General features: G+C 28.9%; 2 protein-coding genes across 6 annotated transcripts; one reads left to right on the top strand and one right to left on the bottom strand.

Moving 5' to 3' along the window:
- Nucleotides 1-998: 998 nt before the first annotated feature.
- On the bottom strand, nucleotides 999-8,326 carry LOC100649276 (activator of 90 kDa heat shock protein ATPase homolog 1). Of its 4 annotated transcripts, none has more exons than XM_012317757.3 (9): nucleotides 7,986-8,326; nucleotides 6,882-7,028; nucleotides 5,976-6,055; nucleotides 5,684-5,877; nucleotides 5,426-5,546; nucleotides 5,215-5,297; nucleotides 3,851-3,988; nucleotides 1,555-1,790; nucleotides 999-1,383 (listed from the first exon to the last, which is right to left on the bottom strand). In XM_012317757.3, the coding sequence occupies exons 2-9, from the start codon at nucleotides 6,959-6,961 to the stop codon at nucleotides 1,299-1,301; spliced, it is 1,017 nt and encodes a 338-aa protein (XP_012173147.1). In that variant the 5' UTR covers nucleotides 6,962-7,028; nucleotides 7,986-8,326; the 3' UTR covers nucleotides 999-1,298. The 4 variants fall into 4 exon arrangements, with proteins under 4 accessions (XP_012173147.1, XP_003401769.1, XP_012173146.1 ...); XM_003401721.4 differs by having other exon boundaries at nucleotides 7,991-8,326; XM_012317756.3 differs by having other exon boundaries at nucleotides 6,882-6,963; nucleotides 7,991-8,326.
- An 814-nt stretch (nucleotides 8,327-9,140) lies between these two features.
- On the top strand, nucleotides 9,141-14,793 carry LOC100649154 (E3 ubiquitin-protein ligase TRAIP). Of its 2 annotated transcripts, none has more exons than XM_003401720.4 (8): nucleotides 9,141-9,656; nucleotides 9,815-10,189; nucleotides 10,257-10,358; nucleotides 10,435-10,557; nucleotides 10,658-10,901; nucleotides 10,985-11,131; nucleotides 11,205-11,488; nucleotides 11,585-14,793. In XM_003401720.4, the coding sequence occupies exons 1-7, from the start codon at nucleotides 9,544-9,546 to the stop codon at nucleotides 11,367-11,369; spliced, it is 1,269 nt and encodes a 422-aa protein (XP_003401768.2). In that variant the 5' UTR covers nucleotides 9,141-9,543; the 3' UTR covers nucleotides 11,370-11,488; nucleotides 11,585-14,793. The 2 variants fall into 2 exon arrangements, with proteins under 2 accessions (XP_003401768.2, XP_048269502.1); XM_048413545.1 differs by having other exon boundaries at nucleotides 11,205-11,499.
- The last annotated feature ends 1,076 nt before the right edge of the window (nucleotides 14,794-15,869 follow it).

Here is a 15,869-nt window from a genome sequence, read left to right as displayed (position 1 = left end):
CGATAGAAAATTGTTTTATCCATCAAATATTATTCCAGAAAACATTATATGCATAAAAATTCTGATAATTATATGCAGAATAATATTAAATAAATCAAACTAACGTTATTAATAATTTTATTAATAATTTTTTTTTAAGCATTCTGGATTTATCTTCAAATATATTTATCATATCATTTCATGAGTTGAGTCTTGTAAGTGAGCTACCTAAACTTACCACACAAAGAGAGCTATAACTGTTATTGCATTTTTACATTTGTCTCTATTGGTTTCGAATAAAATGAGGAAATAATATTTTTGTGTAAGTCCAACATCTTATATCAATTTAGCATACAAGATGGCAAGATTTTAATACGATGTTCTTATAAAATTGTAACGATTCAAAACGTCAAAACTTCTTTTTTCTGATTTTTAAGTTATGTCATTGTTGTAGCAAATTAGTGATATGTGCGAGCTAGCTTATAAAATTTACACAAAAAAACCAAAGTTAAGCATATTTCACTTACAACAGTATGTGCTCTTCCCATCACTGACTGAGTATCGAAGGCCATTTTATAATTCATAAAGATGTCTGCTTATAATTAATAAAATAAATATTAACCTAATCCTATCTTCTTTAACAACAGAATGAAAATATAATCAAAGGCTTCTTTTGTTTGATAATTTTGTAACGTATGTATGTATTATCTTATTTGCGTGAAGTAAAAGTAAAATAAAGTGGTTGATGTACATAATATATTTTATTCAACACATTTAATATAAGTAAAACTTGCTTCATCCAATTAACGCTTATAATATAAATGGAATTTACAAAAATAACTTAATTGTACCATTTTATATTATATGTCATTAATCCATTATACATAATTAGGAAGGTCAACATATATCTTTTGATTTTCATTAACTAATTTTAGTTTGTATCTTTAACATATCTGGGAAAAAATGAAAAGTAAAGGAATATTAGAAGAGAAATGCTAAAAAATAAGGAGAACCAAATATTTAAGTATCTGACATGATTTATTTCACATATACAACTATTAATACAGATGTGTCATGCTGATGATACTTTATTTATATTTAATCAACATCATTTGTCCAGCTTATACGATACAATGTACTAAATAGAAATGGTAGGAAAAGAAAAAATTGTAACTAGCATTGAGAAAAAGAACACTTTGTACGTGGCTGATTATTATGCGGCTAGTTCGTAAATGGTATGCGAGGCGATTTACGACAATACATATTTTAATTATTTTTCTACTTATCAATAAGCAAGCAAAATATAAAGCATACATAGATCACATAAAATAACCGAATCCAAATGTACGTTTTATAGCGTCCCAATAATACCTTTCCCAATTTTCTTTTGTAGATTCTTCCTCACTGCAAATAATTGATTAGTTTTACATAGCCATTAATGTCTTTTACAATGCATTTGAGAAGCATAATGTAAACAACTATAATCTTTGATTGTTCTGTTTAATTTTTCTTTTAGCACAGGACTCAATTATCTTTAGTTATGACAGTTTTTGTGACACTATAAATTTCTCTTACCTAATTGGTACTCCTATTTGTGTCAAACTAACTTCAGTATGGTCATTCTTTTCACGGATATCGATAGTAACATCACTATAATGACCATCAGGCCATTGTTTGCAACGCCATTTTTGAACAATTTTCGCAGGCGTTATGTCCGTAAAATCACCATGTATATTACCACCAAATAATTCAAATTTGCCTCCCTTCTTCGGTTCGAGTTTTACCGGTCCTTTTGTAAATGCTTGAACCATCTGAAAAGGAATATTGTATTACAAATTATCAAATTATACCAAAAACAATGAAACTTTAGGAACTTATCTCAAAAGTAGTATATACAATCAATCCGTACAATAGTAACAGAATAGTAACAACAACAATGTCAACAAATATAGCAAAGAATAAAATAATCCACAAATAGATTGGAAGAAAGCATGACTATATAGGCTTTTCATCACAAAATCACAATATGTAAACTAATTGTATTAAACTATTTTCTTTGCTTTCATTGCTTTAATGTGAATTTATGTTGTTAAATCCATATCTTTTTATTTAATAAAATATAAATCATTACATTTGAAAAAATTGATCTATCTTAAATTCGTCTTTAAAATGAGACATAAGGAGCAATTTTATTTCTCTATTATTTACCAATATTTTAATAATATCACACCATATGTGTATAATAAATCTTATAGCAAAGGCCCACTCTTAAAAAAAAAAAAAAAAAAAAAAAAAAAAAAATACTATAAAACTACTTCTATAAAAGTTATATAAAACTAATATTTTAAATAAATATTTAAAAGATATTTTAGAAGCATACATACCACACATTAATGTAATTAAAAGTATGAATTTTAAGTATTGATTGCATCCTGTGCATTTAAAATTATCTTATACCAGTAATGTTACTTAAAGAACAACATTAATAATTGATTTGAATAATTGATTTGAAATTAGAATACTATCAAAACTGGATAAAAAAAGAACAAAGACAAGACAAGTTTGCTATTTAGTAGTCTAATATCTCTCATTAAATGAATCCTAATTTAAAACTCAATCCAACTTTTATTTAATACATTTGAAGTGAGACAAAGGCAGTACAACTTAAAGATAAACAAATAAATGTTTCTTCTGTGCACTAACCTTTTATCAAAATTTGTCTTCAGTATTAGCACTCTGTATTAAATTTCATAGCAATAGCTGAATCATTGTCTTGTCCCATCAGGAAACAAACAATTTTGAGACTAGATCAGCCTATAAAACAACATTTCGTTTCAGCACTCCAGAATTTCATTACTCCACCTACACCAGAATAAGCAGATTGACTGTATCATAAAAAGTATTCTTTTACATGAAGATATAGAACATTTAATTACAAATATCATACATAAGATACGAGTCATTTTCATAGAAAAACTATTTTCAGAAACATACCCAAAGCAATACTATAACTGGTATAAACGACAAATAGATAAATGCATAAGATAGATATCATAGATGTTTTAAATAACTATTTATGAATGTTATTATTACTTCATGTAGAAAACTGAAATCTTTTGTTCACATCCTAGACATTCAATAATAATATCCTAGCAATTGTATGAAAGATCATAATGAACGATATTGAATGAAAAACGTTTTGATCATTTTTTACAATCTCACATAGAATAGCTTATAGACATCCTGGATGTGTATATGATATAAAGAAATATAAACTGATTAACCTGACTTTTTAAATTAAGATTGCAGTAATAATAGGAAATATAATCTGCACCTCCATTTCTCTATGGAAAAGATTCTCATAGATTTGAGTCACCTACGAATAGATTAATAATCTCGATAATAGAAATTTTTATAAACCTAATAATAAAACATTAAGGTCAACGATTAAAGAACAGAGTGGGCTTTTACTAAATATTTTACATTTACTCACTTGTTATAAGTACGTAATATCTTTAATTAACTTAATCTTAGATAAAATGATATGAAACAAAATTCTTCAAAAATACATAATTGTGTACAAGTGTAAACAATTATATATTTTCTACGTACAATTGAATATTGATTATCTATAATAATCTATGAAAAAGATAATGGGTACAATAAGATAACAAAGGATAGTAATAGGATTACAATATGAGAAATAATGTAATAAATAAAATTGTTAGTGCGATAAATACGGAATGTTTAAATAATCATCAACGTTTTTCTTGTTTTAAGATTTTTGTAGATCTTAACTCAATTATTAAGTATTTTTAGAAAACGTACATTTTATTAGGTATTTTGTTGTTAGTGGTCTCAGTGGACTTACCTCTATTGTCGTAAACACGTTGTAAAATTCTTCTGCCCTACATTGAAACTTCTGTTGTTGTTTAATTGTTGTTGTCGAAATTTTACATCCTAATTCTTTTTTATTATTCGATGAAACTACAGTAGAATTCATTTGCATCTATAACAATTAATTATATATATATATATATATATAAAATATATATGTCGGGTTGGCGTTAAAATTAGGGTTAGGGTTAAGGGCGTGAAACGAATCCCCATTGGCATTAGACGTGATCATTATGTAATAGAGGAGATATTTACTAATGCAAATATGATTATGATAGAATTTGACAAGTAATCGCGATAATTAGATACTCGAGAAGCTAATGATAATGATCCTAGGCTCAATAATGAATCCACGGTCAACGGGATAACGAACTCTATTCTTCTTTAGCGACTAAGTTGTACTCAATGTTAATGCATGGGGCAATCACTACGTATCTGAGGGTTACTTGAATCGTCGTTGATATCATAGGGGAGAGTGGCTCTCCACAGTGACGCTGTCGAGGAAAACTATGATTGGTGTGTTTAAGGGCTCGAGATCATGGGATTCACAGAGAAAAGTCTTCGTTCAAAGGGTGAGGGAAATTGACGTTACTGTTAATTGGTCAATTTCCATGTTGGTGGTTAGAGGATATTAGCCGTCCTTGGAGAAAGTTGCCAGTGGGAAACGTTCGTGGGAGGATAGATTTCTCTTATTTTCCCGTAGTTAGGACTTTGTATAACTGAAACTTGATATTCGTAACGGGTCCTCGGCCAGCTAAACATATATTCTGAAGATGTGTTGACATCTGGCAATCATCTTACCCGAAGGACAAAGTCTGCATGTGGCGAGCCACGGGACAGAAATCACTGAAATGTTTACCGTCACGTGCCGCTACGACTATTTCATTTAAGGACAGCTGTAGAATTACTCCATGCCTTTGTTAGACAAAACGTTCATCCCTTGACCGCGGCTACGTTCGGCGACTGGTTGTCGCCTCGAGCCCGAGCTCACTATCATAAATCTCAAATAAATACAGTTAAATCGAATGACAACAATTTCTTAATACGGCTATGGTGGAATCTAGATTACAGTACTAAGGGGTCTTCCCAAAGTTCCAAAGGGAAGGTTCTGGTGTTCTTTCATCTCCGACATATATATATATATAATTATATTATTATATAATATATAATAATATATATATATAAACGAAATTTCTTTTTGAGATTAAATATTTTTGAAATCAAATTTAACGTAAAAATATATGTGATTTACACACACACACACACACACACACACACACACACACACACACACACACACACACACACACACACAACGTGAATCAATCCTATACTTACTTTTGCATTGAACCCAGACGTAATATTCAAGATATTTTCTTTCACATCATCTTTTTTTGGTAAAATCATACCAGCTGCAAATTCTAATAACAAATAATAGAAAGTTAATTTAATGTAACTAAAAGCATTATACTCAAAAATTTAAAATAATTTCCAAAGTGACAATTCAATACATTTACAAATTATTAAATTCATATTAACATAAAGTTACCTTCTTTTAAAGAAGAAACATATTTTTTCAATTTCTCCCTAATAAATTCTTTTCCTTTCGTATGCAAGAAATGTTTTACTGCTTCACCTTCATCTGTGCTATCTTCTAAAGTAATTTCAATCTATAAAAGAGAGTAATGTTTTCTATTGCTTCAGTAACTAAATTTATAGAAAATATATTTTCAACTATATATATATATCAACTATATAACTATATCTTCTTTCTCTCTTTGTTAAATGCTTTTATATAGATACTTACATCTACTTCAGAAATATCATTTTCCTCAGAAAGATTTGGAATGTTTATTTTACCCCCAATCTTCTTATCAGATTTTTTGTTGGATTCCCACTTCAATACAATATTCCATTCATAGAAGAAAATTAATTTACCTTTTCGATTATTTGCCATTGCCTCACCTTCACACTTTTCTATTTCATTTACTATACAGGAAACTAAAAATTACACTCATTAGGTTTATATTGTATGTCAAATTTAAAATTATTATACAAATTATTCTTTTGTTATTGTTACAAAAAAGAAAAATGCAAACCATTATCTCCTTCCATCTTCATATTAATAAATAATTCTTTTATTTTTTCTTGGGACCAAGCACAGGCATTTTTCTCCGTCCTTAAACAAATTGAAATTACCATAAATTTTGTATATTGTATTCATATAAGTTTTTTATTTCTTTCTGTATTTTATGTACTTATATATGTATATATATTTTATTGTATGTACTTTTGTATACAAATTGTAATTCATATAAGTTATTTCTCTTTTATAATTATAAGTACTTATTTCTTAGACTATATATAATTATTAATATCAAGGAAATTTGACATTGCAATCTAGGATATATTTGACAAAGATGAATAGGATTACACATTTGTAATGCTTGTAAATAAATATATCTTCAAAGAAGAACTCTTTCTATTAACTTCACTTACTAAATTCATATTTATTGAAAAAAATTAAGTATTTGAATCTTCAATTGCATGTAAACTTTTATAAATGAATACATCATTTAGAAATTTGTACTTTATTCAGATTATATTGTTTTATAATGATAAGAACATTATGATTCATAAATACTAGTAAAGTCTGCTGTGCTAGGTGTTGTAAAAGTAAACAAAAAGACAAATCATGGATTAAATACAGTATATATTTAAAACAATCTTTGGTACAAAATTTTATAGATAATAAACAAATAAATATAAACAATAAACAAAATATAAAGAAAATATGTAATATTGTACATCAAATACAATAATATTTAGAAAATTAAATTAGTATAAGAAGATTATTAGGTTGCTTTTAGATACATAACAATAAAATTATTTATAAGCAATCTTTAAGTTAGATAAAATTTTTGTTAACTTATTATATATATAAAAATATATAATCTAATGTTTATACAATTCTAGAACAAAGTGCATTAAAAGTTTAATCATACCAGTGCCAGTTATTTACATTGGTGGCATCAGGCCTTTCTTCAACGATCCATCTTGGATCTCCTTCACCCCACTTAGCCATTTCTTAGAAACAAAAAGCTCACAATGTAACAATGTTTAAATGTAGTTACGAAAAGAAATAGTTATTCCTGCAACATAAAATATAATTATTTAATAATCATATCTTACGGACTACAAAGATTTCAAAAGATTTAAATAACATGCGTACTATATTCATAAGAGGTATCTATGAGTGTTTAATTACTTTACATTAACAAATGCAGTTAAACTGTTTGTATTATAATAGATAATATTTAATAACATTTTCAATTACAGTAAAAAGATAGTGTAAAAGAACTGACTGAGGAATGACAACTAATGTTAACAAAAATTTCTTTTATTCCTTGTTTAAATATTCTAACTGTATCAATTACAAAAGGAAAAAATGAAGAGTCATTAAGAACATTGAAATGTAATAAGATATATTATTGGTACTGACTACTGGAATTAAAATGTAGGTTGACAACTATTAAAAGAGTACTTTTATTTTATTCGTTACTCAAATATTGTAATTATATCAATTATGAACCTACTTAAGAACTGATAATGACATTAAAATATAATGGAATAAATTATTGCTAGTGATATCAGGTATTACAATATAAGTTTACAATTAATATAAATAGAAAATTAATATTAAAACAAACTTCATTGCCTGATTAAATATTATAGTCGTATTAATTATGAACAGAATTAAGAATTATTAAGAAAATTAAACTACAACATAATGAAGTAAAATATGTTAAACGTTGACAAAACGAATTTAACTTTTTCATTTTTTTAGATGCAACGAATACAATTTTTCATTACCTTGAAACTGTCAAGCAAAGTGAAACAGTATAAACCAAATAAAAAGATATAATATGGATATAATTAACAAAGAAACAATGTAATTGAGAAAAATACAGTCGACTTTCTGTTTTATGAAAGTTAGCTTGAACAAAGTATGAATGCATGGAGCATAACCTACAATCTACATTAGTCAATTGAACGTTTTCAATAAGAGAAAAATAATTGATAGTTTACGTAACATTAGTTATACTTGCCTTACCAAAATTTGAAAAAAACCTGCTTCCACTAGAAATTGGGTTCTATTTATTTATAATTTGATTTAATTTTACAACTGTAACTGATTTTAATATTCAATACATTGTTTCGTAAAAAGCTAAATTGTTTTTAAGAGGTTCCGAACACGTTGAAAGACAAAATTCTTCTGAACGAACAAATAACGTGAAAGCCGCAAACTTCCACGCGGAACTCGAAATTACTAAGGAAACAAATGTTGTAGGTTGTAGACTTTATAGTGGAGGGGATATAGAAACCTTCTAGAAATTTCATGAACGTGTAATCAAATTATTCTAGATAGGAAACTAGATCTGAAGATGTAGTGGATCTAGGAATTAAAAGACGGAGTACGAAGTTTCATCTTAGATGAAAGGATCAAGTTAGTCCATCGGCAGGAGGAAAGTCGTGGTGAACGTATTGCGATTGGCGGAGTAGTACGCACGCGCCGCGCTTTATTTGGAATGAAATGTTAAATTTCATTTTTATAAAATAAAACTTAAATTGAATGTTTAAAATACATCAGAGTATAATTAACATTGAAATTATTATTTTACAAATAAAGACAAGAAGAAAGAATTGCAATTTAAATAAATGGTAGATAAGATATATTTTTTTCTGTTATTTCTATTTGTAATAAGAAATCAATAATTATGACAATAGAAAAGTCAATGATGTCAAAAAAAGAAATGTGTAAAAATAAAGTAAATTTGAAACTAAACCTGTAAACGAAATTTTATATATGCAATCAATCAATCTTAAGTCTATAGAAAATATTTTGTAAATGAGGAGCGTAATAAATAAGGAATTGCACAATGATAAAACGATATATGATCGTTCAAATATATAATTACAGTAATGGTAGTAAATCTACCACAGAAAGCTTCAAATAAAATAGTTACCTACTATAAAAGTTAAGATAGTTATCTACTATACGAGATCACAAATAAAAAATTTACCTAACTACGACAAATATTAATTAATTCATGTACAGTTTTTAATTATCCACATATTTTTAAAGTTTAAGGAAGCAGAAAATACATTAAATGAATTTTAAATGTTTGTTTCTTTACTTGTTTTTATTTATAACGATTTATGTTTAGTACTAACTAGTATCAAAGAGGAAATTTTCTCTTTGCTAGTATTTACATAGTTACGTAATTTCCTATAATTGTAATTTCCAGAAAAATAGAAGTGCATTTTCATTGAAACAATATTCGATAATTTTTAGACGATACATAGATGGCACTATAACAGAGTGTACTAGATAACAGTTAATTCGAAGCGTTTTGTTTCGTTCTTATACGCTAATTTTTAAGGTTAGGAATTCAAATTCTTAATGTCCTAAGATTGAACGTTAAATACTATAACATTTATATCGAATTTTATGTGTTAAATTAATTTGAAAATGAGATATTCGAATAAAGTAAATAATAGAGAAAATAAAAATATATAATATAGTAGCATTAAAATAGGGCGCCAATAATACTTTGTGTGTGTAGTAATATATTATTTAAATATTAATTGTATTAAGTTTGCGAAATGAATATTATATGTGTCATATGTAGTGATCTATTAACACCTTCTGATGATGTTTTTTATACACCTTGTGGACACATTTTTCATTTTACCTGTGTAACTCAATGGTTGGAGAGGTAGGCACATATAATGTTTTTAATTAAAAATGTTGTATGAACATATGGCATTTCCATATAAAATTAACTTCGTATTTTATCAAATAATATTTACATTTTCTATACCTATGAAAATATTCAACTGTTCTCGTAAATATATTAATTGCTTTTTCATGCAGATCCAAAACCTGTCCACAATGTAGAGAAAGGACTACATCAAGTAAAATTCATAGATTGTATTTTAATTTTTCTAATAACGATACCATTGTGGAGGATAAATGCTCTTTACAAGATAAAGTTGATAAATTAAATTTTCAGCTGATGTTAAAAGAAAAGGATATTAAACATGATTTAGCAAGGATTGAAATCTTAGAGAGACAGAATAGGGAGTTAAAGGAGGAAATAAAAAAAATGGAAATTGAAATAGCTGGAAAATATAATGCTGTTTATGCTCTTCAAGAACAAATTAAATTACTTAAACAGCAAAGTTTAAAAGCAGAACGTAGAAAAAAAGAAATAGAGCAATTGCAAAAGAAAATTGAGCATTATAAAAAGTATGTGAAGATATATAACATTTTATTGTGTCCAAAAATTATTTAATAAACATACCTTTTGTTTAAGTGTACAAATCATACTTGATGGTACTACAGAAGATGTAGATGAGATGATCTCAAGAACAACTGAACCTGCTACGCTTATTACATACATGTCTGTGATGAAAAGGTAATTAAATATTATTTATTTATATTATATTTGGTATATTTATATTTCTTTCTTAAAAGTTACATGTATAATTTAGAGAGATAACAATTAGCCAAAATAAAAGAAGAGAATTAAGGTCCAAACTAAAAAGTGTACAACAAGAACTTACTAAAGTTTCTATGGAACGAAATTTCCTGTCTGATGAACATACTAAAAGGAAGTATGTAGCTCTTATAATAATATAAAGAAAATGTTGACAAATTAAAAAATATTTTTGTTAAAATATTAAAAATATTTTTATTGTTATACGTTATCTATAGAACACTTGAAAATGAATATCTTGCTTGTCTAAGTGAAAAAATGTCTTTACAAAATAGACTTAGTGAGTTAGAAAAAGATATGTCTTCGACACAAAAGCCAATTAAGTTCAATTCGAAAACAAAAAATATGACAGAGGATGATTTAAACAATGATTCTAGAAAAGATAAAATTGAATGTATAAATAATACCATAAATGAGAAAAAGGATATAGGTCAAGAAGAGAAAACTCAATCTGCTATTACAGTAATAAAAATAATTTATAATTTTTGTAATATACTATTGATTGATTTTATTATTAATTCCTAAAAACAATAACTTGTTTCCAGAAAAATGAAACAAATTCTCCGTATCTTCCAGTGAAATCAGGAGGAGTATTTGCTTTAACACAAATGTCTCAGAGATATACTACATCAAAATTAACTTCCTCGATCTTGGCAAAGAAACCAAGACTCGAGCAAGGAACCAGTAGAAATGTAAGAATACTCATATTAATTTGCAAACTGACAATCTACCTACTTCTTTTATTTGTAAATATTATTAATTTAGGAAAATAATAGAATTACATTTGATGGTTTTGGAGGGCATTCAAAATATGAGGAATTCCCTAAACCTTCTGCTACCAAACTAAAAATAGTTAAAGATATTCCAAAAGTTAAAAAGCCAAAATTTGATACAGACTATCCAAAAATAGATTATTTTCTGGAAAATTAACATAATCATTGCATATTATTAATGTTTATAAATAGTATTTAAGAAGAAGAAAAATAAAGTATTATGTGGCAGATATATCTATGGAAAGAGTGAACATGTTACAAATGTATTGTGGTCAAGTATGTATAAAGTTCGTATTTTATTAAATAAATCTGTTTATCAGTTTCATAAAAATATACACATTTTATACTGATATGTATGTATGTATTTAATAGGTAAAAATTCCTGCATACATAAACTAAAGTACACCTCAAAAAAAGAAGAAAGAACAAACAAATACAATTCTATATATTATTATGTGGGTTTAATTATACTGTGTGAAATTCTAGAAGTCGGTAGTTTCTTATTAATTTGTTATATCACATTTGAGTTCTTAGTAATCATGTCGGTAAGACGTCGGTATGCGACATCACAAATGTCACGTTTATTCTATATCTGTATACTGTACTGACAAGATATGTTCTGTCATCTATGGAAAACAGAAGGAACTGTAACTTGGAGCATGTCAGGATAGATGGCAACACATGTCTGTCAATAGACCAGATATGCAATACTGTGTGATAAGGTATGTGTTGCCATCTATGGAAGACAGAAGGAACTGCAACTTGCAACATGTCAGGATAGATGACAACACATGGCTGTCCATAGATAAGACATGTAATACTGTGTGATAAGACAAGTCCTTTCTGGTGATATGTCCATTCTGTCGACTTACGTGTCATCTACGATAATTTCTATGTTTGCCTTAGGAAATCAGTATTTTATAATTTTTGATACAAATTTCTATTTAATGTCAAGTGCACTCTATCTTTAATGAATGATTTTGTATACCTAATTGAATTCAATTTATCGGTGGCTGAATGATGTCATGACTACATTATCGATAGTGAAATGTTTAGCTGGTGACCCTGCATTAGGGGTATGAGACAAGAAAAAATTGTAAACAAAAATTTAGGTTAATTCCATTCCACGAATTTTTAAATTTTAAAATTGATAATTCTTATAAATCTGGTAATAAAACTACTTAGTTGTTAAATGTTCAGTGCATGAATTATCTTAATAGAAAAGATATAAACTGTAGCAGCCCTGTTCTCAGAATAGTTGAATTCTAAAATTGGCCGTTCTTCTGAAATAATGAAATACAGAATGTATACTGAAATAATGAAACAGAATGCATACTGAAATAATGAAACAAGTTGAAAAAATGTATCGTATAATGTGGAAAAATATTTTCATTATAAATATGTACATAGTGTTCATAGAGGGAACGATATTAAAATTTGTGCAAATACAATTTCATGTCTACCAACTGTATAACTGTTGAAAAAATTGAAAGAGACCCCTGTTGGTGTTCAAGCGAACTAACGATAATCCGCAGATCCATGATGTGACACCTTTCTCCCTTGGGAGAATGCCGTCATGGAATCCATGTCTTTCCCCAGCGGAATTTCGCTGTTGTCGCCATAGCTATGTTCCGGAATTCGTGTCTCTCCGTGTCCTCCTGTGGGAGGAAGGTGTCGTGTCCCTAGGCGCATGAATTACCAGTAGATGCCAGTAGTTCACTGTGGTCCATGGCGTGGGAAACCAAGAGGAAAGGTGGGGATGGCGAGCGGCCAATTACCAAGGCAATACACGCCGTATGCAAATCCATATATCTATACTACTGTATATATAAAAGTCAAAATATGTATACATATATGTTAACGAATTCTATACCGTTCAACGCAATTTCACAAAATTTGGCATGAATATTCTTCGACATCTCAGAAAAAATATTGTGGAGATTTTTCCACCCCCAACCACTCTACAAACCCACCCCCTCTTAACTTAAGCTCGACCAATCTTAAGTGAAGTAGAACAATAATTTTTAACAATTTTATAGGACAATATTTTTATTTTAAGTTTGGGTATTTTTTGAATAGATTAAACAATTATCATGGAGATTAAAATAAAACGAGAAGCGAATGTGTAAAATGAAATTTGAGCAGCTAAAGATTCGAAGAAAAATATAAACATTTAAAAAATTATTTTTACGAAGATTTCGGGGACTATTATTATTTGATGAAATAAAAGGAACGAGCGAAGAAAGAAAAGAAGGAGTAATACAGTTTTGAGTTTCTTGGCTTGACAGTTATTATATATTTTATCCATTTATCCAATTATAACTTACGAATGTTGTTTGCACTCGATAGAAGGATCGTAATAGCAACAAATCGAAACGCCGGGCACACGCAACTAGTATTTAATATAAAATTAATTTGGCATATTAATAATAATATATAATCGATTATTTCAATACTTCTGTTAAAAAATTCTGTTAAATATCTCGTTATTTCTACCTTCATCTTCGCATTAGTTTTAAACTTTACCAATAAAACGACAGTCGAGTCTCGTCCCAACTATCACGAGTCTGTGTATATTTAGAAGCAAACCTTTCGTCGATAAAACAGTTAGAAATGAAAAAACTATAAGTGATTTCCTCCTATCATAAAATAACGTATAAAAGTCAGAAAAAAATGAAAAGTTGGTTAGTACAAAGAGAAAGCTAGAAAAACAATGGAAACGCGTCAGAATTAATCATATTGAAAGATTCATGGTTTGAAAAGAGCTGTAAGAATAGCAATTGTGGATTGTGGAATGGCAATGTACCGAGCTGACAAATATTTACGCCGATACTCTATTTACATTCGATGGTTTATTCAAGGTTTCGTACCGTAAGAACGAATGCATCGCCTCTTTCATTTTTTTTTCTTTTTTTTCCTTTTTTTTTCTTTTCTTTTTTTTTTATATTAGTAATTCCGTTTACTGTACTTCAGTCGATGACCTTGACTTGCGACGTATTTATGCGACCGTAATTTCTGAACGTACGAGTAATAATATATCGATTTGTAATTATCGAATCACCTGTTGATAAAACCCTACGTAGATGTCATTTTGTCAGGGTTCACGATGTAACCGGGCAAATAAAAGGGAAATTACGATCAGAGTAAATGTTAACGCAATTACGTTAATATTCGAACACTTCCTATATTAGTTGTTTCGTGTAGGAAGGAATGATCTAAAAAATATAGTGTCTAAAAGATATTCTACTAGAATATCAACTATTTACTATTTACTGTAGCTTGAAAATATTTAAACAATTTCTTCCTAACAATAACCGTTTAATCTTATAGTGGACTTTTAACAGAACAATTGTCTCATTTTCACGCGTCATGCTGATACCTGTGAAAAAAAGAAAAATTATATTGGTATCGCTCCGTTAATTATAAAAATAATTCGAGTGACCGAGTAGCACATATTAGCACGTCTTGCGTCGGTGACGTAAAAATACGTCACTTTCGTGTTACCGTTTAACCGTCGCATCGGTTCTGTAACTGTACTTTAACAACTGTGATATCTAATAATAACTATCCTGCGCAGTTCAGACGTTGCTTTTCGAAATATCTGCTGTCCCTCTCCCCCCTCTCTGTCTCCCTTTCTCTTATTAATTACTATTTTATAAAGTTTCGGAACAGTTCGTCTTAGTAATTCTCGCGATTGTCCCCGTTGTATTCCTTTCTGCACACTTTGTAATATCTCTCATAGGGGTTCTTTGGCTGTTGAGCAACGCCGTCTTACCCCTTGTCTTCGTTTCACATAACGGTGAAGTATATCTATACGGCGACACACTTGTTTCAGTCTCGCCGACTGTCTCTATTGTTTTGCAATTTCGAAAATTAACGAAGACTACAATGGACAGATATGTACGCGACAATACACGTAATCTTGGCCACAGACAAGGGATGTCTCTGTTTTAAATCAATATGCGATCGTAGTTGTTATAATTTCTTGGGGTTTCCATGGTGTTCTTTTATTGGTACGTTGCGCTTTGTTCCGACGTCTGTCAGGACCGCGCTGAACAACTGGAACGTTCACGAAACACGTCGGAACAGAACGCGACCTACTGATAAAAGAACGATTAAAGTCCTAAACTTTGAAATCTAAAGGGAGGATTTGTTTAAAAACGAGCGAATTCTTGCGCGTAAAAAAGGGCCGGGGCGGTTAGGGTGCATCTCCATGTGCAGCAACCTCCACGTGGTAAGTCTCGGGCAATCGTTATTATTTGTTATACAATTACTAATCGCATCGCTACGTTATACAATTACGAATTATATAGAAAATAATGCCAGCTAATTGGCTGCGATTATGCTTTTATGTAATTGAAAGATTTATTAAGCTGTTGACAAGAATACCATCGATGCCTGAAAACGTAAATTGGTTTTTCTTTGGTAATGTGTAATGAAGCAATGCCTTTTGAATGTTGTAGAAGCATAGAATTCTACATTTCTAATGTAAATTATTCTGGTCATCTATATAACGTTTAAGGGCTAACGTAGCTTAGTTATCATATGCGGGCATATCGCGGATTTTTACGCGTTCATAGGAAATTTGAAAATGCAGAATTGCGTGGAATGCGCATAGTATGAAAAGGTATATGAAATATCGAAAGCGAAGTACCCG

The sequence above is a fragment of the Bombus terrestris genome, chromosome 16 (assembly GCF_910591885.1).
Source record: "Bombus terrestris chromosome 16, iyBomTerr1.2, whole genome shotgun sequence".
NCBI classification, from domain to species: Eukaryota; Metazoa; Arthropoda; class Insecta; order Hymenoptera; family Apidae; genus Bombus; species Bombus terrestris.
Note: the sequence above shows the minus strand (reverse complement) of the source record. Positions and strands in the feature narration are given on the sequence as shown.